This window comes from Ipomoea nil, unplaced genomic scaffold, assembly GCF_001879475.1.
Source record: "Ipomoea nil cultivar Tokyo-kokei standard unplaced genomic scaffold, Asagao_1.1 scaffold3056, whole genome shotgun sequence".
Classification (NCBI taxonomy): Eukaryota; Viridiplantae; Streptophyta; class Magnoliopsida; order Solanales; family Convolvulaceae; genus Ipomoea; species Ipomoea nil.
In genome coordinates, this window is record NW_017619484.1 from 1,208,573 (window position 1) to 1,213,408 (window position 4,836).

Sequence of the window (4,836 nt, forward strand, 5' to 3'; positions counted from 1 at the left end):
TTAGTCTAAGTTCAAGTATGAAAAGTTCTTTCAATTCTGAATACTTTCCACACGTGCAGAAGAATTCCACCCAAGTCTTCTTTTGGCGGCCTAGACTGGACTGCTTTTATTTTTTTTATTGGAACGACATGAAATGAGTGAATATATTGTTTCATATATATATAGTCCTAGCCATTTATTTAGTTTTTAACATAGACCATAGGGATGAAGCATATGATAGGAATGGGTAGAATAATAATTGTTTGTTGCTTATTCATCTGGCATGGCTTGTTGCTATCTGGTGTTAGTGCAGAAAATACACTTGCACCTGGAGAATCCTTATCTCCAACTGATGACGATTACTTGGAGTCATCAAATAAACTCTTCAAGTTAAAATTCTTGAAGCGACCCGGCTCTGGCTCTGCTATTAGCTGGTTTTTGAGTATTGAGTGGGCTAGTTATGTAGTCACATCCACTTCTGAAGAAACAACAATTTGGGTTGCTTGGCTAGGTGAAAATGAAACTTCGTCTTACATTCCAGAATTAAAAATGGAAAGAGATGGGCGGTTGTTGATATCTGATGTTGATCATGAATTCGTCGTAAACCATGATCAACAACTTCCATTTGTCATGAACACAACAGCAACTCTACTTGACACCGGCAACTTAGTGTTGCGGGGTGGGGGTCGTACGTTGTGGCAAAGTTTCGATCACCCCACTGGTAATACTTGGATTACAGGGATGAAATTGGGGTGGTTTGGGCTTCAAAACACTCATCCTCAACAGCATTGTTTGACTTCTTGGACAAGTGAGGAGAACCCTTCTCCAGGTGGTTTTAGCTTGTGTGTTGATCCAAACAATACCCAGCTAGTTGCCATGCGAAGAGGGGTTGTGTATTGGCACAGTGGGGTCTGGAATGGGTACAATTTTCCATTTCTTCAAGTCAATTCCCATTTTAGGTATTTCTCTATTCACAATGAAAGCTATTTTGCTTGGGATGGGAATATTGATAGGGTTGAAGCCTTTATCAGAATTTTTGCAACTGGGGCAATTTCAGTATATGTTGAGGACCATAGAAACTACACAATATCACTCGTTAACTGTGATCGTAATGATACATTTTATTCAAACGAGGGGTGCCTAGGGTCACCCAAACGATCCAATTGTAGTTCGGGAGACAAGTTCAATTCAACTACTGGTTTCATCGAATGGAATTTATGGGAACGAGTGTTGTTCAACACCACGTTAAACATTGGTGATTGCAAAGAATTGTGCGTAAAAAATTGTTCTTGCACCGCCTATGCTACACTTGAAGTATCTGATGGAACAGGCTGCAAATTTTCGTCTTCCACTAAATACCAGTACGCGTCTCATGGCAACACTCTTTACCTTCGTTATGCAGGTAAGATAGCTTTCTCCATCATAACTTTCATTTATTATCAACCTAATTAAGCTACTACATACTCACGCACTCAATTGTTTCAATTCAATTCGCATTGAACTATCTCAAGCAAATCAAATTCATTCTCCTCCAAATCAACTTTCTGCTCCTCCTCCTGCTGCTCTGACAAGGAATATGCCACACCACATGATGAGAACCAAAACTATAGTTTCTCTTACATCAATACTGCCTGCTGTCACCCTCGTCCTCATGATTTTCTTAATTTGGTATTCAAGAAAATGTTGCACCTGCTTCACAGGTACTATGTCTTTCTTTTAATATCAATTTATTATCAATTCATATTATTTCGTAACTCTGCCTATAGCCCGCATAATCGCTATAAGTGTTGTTGACGCAGCCCCTATTGTGCAATCCACACAACAACTTGCTGGTCAAGACGAGGAGTTACCATTCATCGATTTTAAAAGCATAGAGATGGCCACAAATTATTTTTCTCAAGAAAATAAACTTGGTCAAGGAGGATTTGGTCCTGTATACAAGGTATGACCTATACTCACATATTTTTGTTGTTTTCACACTTAAGTGAATTTTAATTTCTTCACCGTTGATGGAATTAATTAACCTCGACCCGAATTAACCAAAATCAATTAATTAAAGGATTATAGAGACCAGATAAAAGCTTGAAGGAGACAAAGCTAAAGGCCTTATTTTATGTTATTTGCTAGTGTAATGAAAGTTCAAGTATGTACAAAGAAGACAAGGAAATGACCAAATAGGAACTAAAGGACCTCTTTTATACTTGGCTTCCCTATAACCACCTTGTGCAAAACAAGCGCCTTGATCAGGGCGGATGATTATGCTCTTCGTTTGACCGAGCCTCGGCCAGCTCAGCTAAGCTCATGGACCTCACCGACCTCCTTGGCCTTGGTCGGCTCGCTTAGGGCTGGCATCGAGGTCGGTTATGCTCTTCGTTTGACCGAGCCTCGGCCAGCTCAGCTAAGCTCATGGACCTCACCGACCTCCTTGGCCTTGGTCGGCTCGCTTAGGGCTGGCATCGAGGTCGGTTCTGGGCACCCAGGGCCAACTATGGAGGTCGGCCTTGGGGCCGACTACAAGGTTGGCCTATTTTGGGTTGACTTGGTCCACCTCCTCGGATTTGTTCTCTCCGGAACCATCTCCGATATATCTATCAACCTTTATTTTAGCCTCAGTTTGTGAGTAACTAGTATAGTAATATTTTTATTTTTAGTCGTTTATTTATTTTTTTAAAATTTTTATACATGACTTAAAATTTTTTCATGTTTAGTCTTTCCACCCAAATTTGCAATTAACAAAGCTAGAAATTTCAACTTTCTTTAAGGAAAAAAAAATGTCAATTCAGTCTAAAAATTTCAATAGAGTTATTTCAACATTAAGTCTCATGAATATGATGACATTTCTCCTTTTTTTTTTTTTTATTACAACCTTTGCCCAATTATGGCTAACTTGCAATATTCAAGTGAATAGTAGATAGACTTAAATGCTTAAACTCAACAATTTTTACCTGTCACAACTTACCTAAAGTTGCAATAGTTCTTCCTGAAAGGTTACTCTCACACTGACGCTGTTGAGACTCGATTCCTGATCCTTCTTTCCAAATTTCACCCCTATGAGACTATGACCAACTGAGTTGCCCATACCGACAATATCTAAATACAATAGTAACAATACAGATTGCTCCCACAGCTTATCTAACAATACAGATTGCAACCAACATTCTTAGTCGATTCAACTTTTTTTTCTTTAATTATTTTCTTGAACATTTTCTTATAATTTTTGAATTTGATTTTCTGTATTTTATAGTATTTTATATGTAATTTCTAAATATATAATTCATTTAATAACATTGAATTAATTAATATTAAAATTTGAATTATAATTAAGTTCAATCATACCTCATTAATTAAACACGACATATAAAATGAGACAAAGTGAGTAGAAGATGTCTTTGTGGTTATTAAGATCAATAAGTTTTATTCAGGGAATATTAGCCAATGGTCAAGAAATCGCGGCAAAGCGACTCTTAAAAATGTCTGGACACGGAGTTGAACAATTCAAAAATGAAGTTCTATTGATCTCCAAATTACAACATAGGAATCTTGTCAGACTTTTGGGTTGTTGCATTCAAGGAGATGAGAGGATATTAATCTATGAGTACCTCCCAAATAAAAGTTTGGATTCAATTCTTTTTGGTTAGTTTGCTTTATTTGTTTCCATCGCGCGTTCACCCTATATTATTTCTCTTGCTTGCCTCCATTTATGAATGCATGACACTGGTTTTACATAGATGCAAGAAAGAAAGTTTGTCTTGATTGGGGAAAGCGTGCCTCCATAATTGATGGGATTGCTCAAGGGCTTTTGTACCTTCACAACTATTCAAGACTAAAGATTATACATAGAGATTTGAAAACAAGTAACATATTGTTAGATGTTCACATGCATCCCAAGATTTCAGATTTTGGAACTGCCAGAATATTTAAAGATAGTGATTCTCGAGCAAACACAAAAAGCATTATTGGGACCTAGTAAGTCAATGAGAATATGTTTTAAATATCTCTTATATTCTATATTTTTATTTTACGTAACTTGTAAAACACTTTCATGGTAAAACAGTGGATACATGTCTCCGGAATATGCCATGGATGGTTGTTTCTCAGAAAAATCAGATGTTTTTAGCTTTGGAGTCATGGTAATGGAGATTGTAAGTGGAAAGAGAAACAATGGCTTCTACAATCCAGATCGTGTTTCAAATTTACTTGGTTATGTAAGTATTACTCTATGCATAATTGTATACAAAAAATTAATTTATTTATATGATTCTTTTATTCAAACATCTCTATCTTAAATTGAGTAATAAGTTTTTGTTTCTAACTCTACCTATGAATGATCATTAGGCCTGGGATTTATGGATAGAAGGAAAAGTTTCAGATCTAATAGATTCAACAATGAACAAAATAATTCCAGTTATTGAAGGAACAAGATATATCCAAGTAGGTTTGCTATGCGTTCAAGATAGTGCGACAGATAGACCAACTATGACCGATGTGGTATCCATGCTTGGTAATGAATCAACAATCTTACCGATTCCTAAGCAACCTGGTTTCTCTGCCATCATTGGTTTAAAATGTGGTGATGTTGCTAATAATTCAAGAATTTACTCCGTTAATGAGGTCACAATTACAGAGATCGATGGGCGATAGCCACACTTGGTACAAATTACTCTATTGCTGCGCAAATACTTTTTGTGTCAATTTTGGTGCTAAAATAATTATAAACTTCATCAAAGATTGTGACATGTCTAATTGCAATTTGACATCATTTCTTTGAATGTAATGCTTTTAAAATAGTTTTCAAAAACTACATATTGAATATTGTAAGACAAGCTTGTGTTCATGAACAATCTCTATCTTTGCCTT

The 4,836-nt window shown here is 36.4% G+C and overlaps 2 protein-coding genes across 2 annotated transcripts; both read left to right on the forward strand.

Moving 5' to 3' along the window:
* The first annotated feature begins 222 nt into the window (after nt 1-222).
* Nucleotides 223-1,431, forward strand: LOC109164052 (G-type lectin S-receptor-like serine/threonine-protein kinase At1g67520). The gene has a single exon (XM_019312804.1). It carries the CDS (start codon nt 223-225, stop codon nt 1,429-1,431), a length of 1,209 nt encoding a protein of 402 aa, XP_019168349.1.
* Nucleotides 1,432-1,611: 180 nt separating this feature from the next.
* On the forward strand, nt 1,612-4,836 carry LOC109164143 (receptor-like serine/threonine-protein kinase SD1-6). Its single transcript, XM_019312929.1, has 6 exons — nt 1,612-1,679; nt 1,779-1,921; nt 3,402-3,612; nt 3,708-3,945; nt 4,034-4,184; nt 4,315-4,836. Exons 1-6 carry the CDS (start codon nt 1,631-1,633, stop codon nt 4,618-4,620), a joined length of 1,098 nt encoding a protein of 365 aa, XP_019168474.1. The 5' UTR covers nt 1,612-1,630; the 3' UTR covers nt 4,621-4,836.

What these genes read in the sequence shown, in the direction of transcription:
- LOC109164052 (XM_019312804.1), top strand. Translation starts at nt 223, where the DNA reads ATGGGTAGAATAATAATTGTTTGTTGCTTATTCATCTGGCATGGCTTG.
- LOC109164143 (XM_019312929.1), top strand. Translation starts at nt 1,631, where the DNA reads ATGATTTTCTTAATTTGGTATTCAAGAAAATGTTGCACCTGCTTCACA. An exon ending in ATGTTGCACCTGCTTCACAG is followed by an intron (nt 1,680 to 1,778) that starts GTACTATGTCTT and finishes TTGTTGACGCAG; the next exon opens with CCCCTATTGTGCAATCCACA. An exon ending in AAAAGCATTATTGGGACCTA is followed by an intron (nt 3,946 to 4,033) that starts GTAAGTCAATGA and finishes ATGGTAAAACAG; the next exon opens with TGGATACATGTCTCCGGAAT.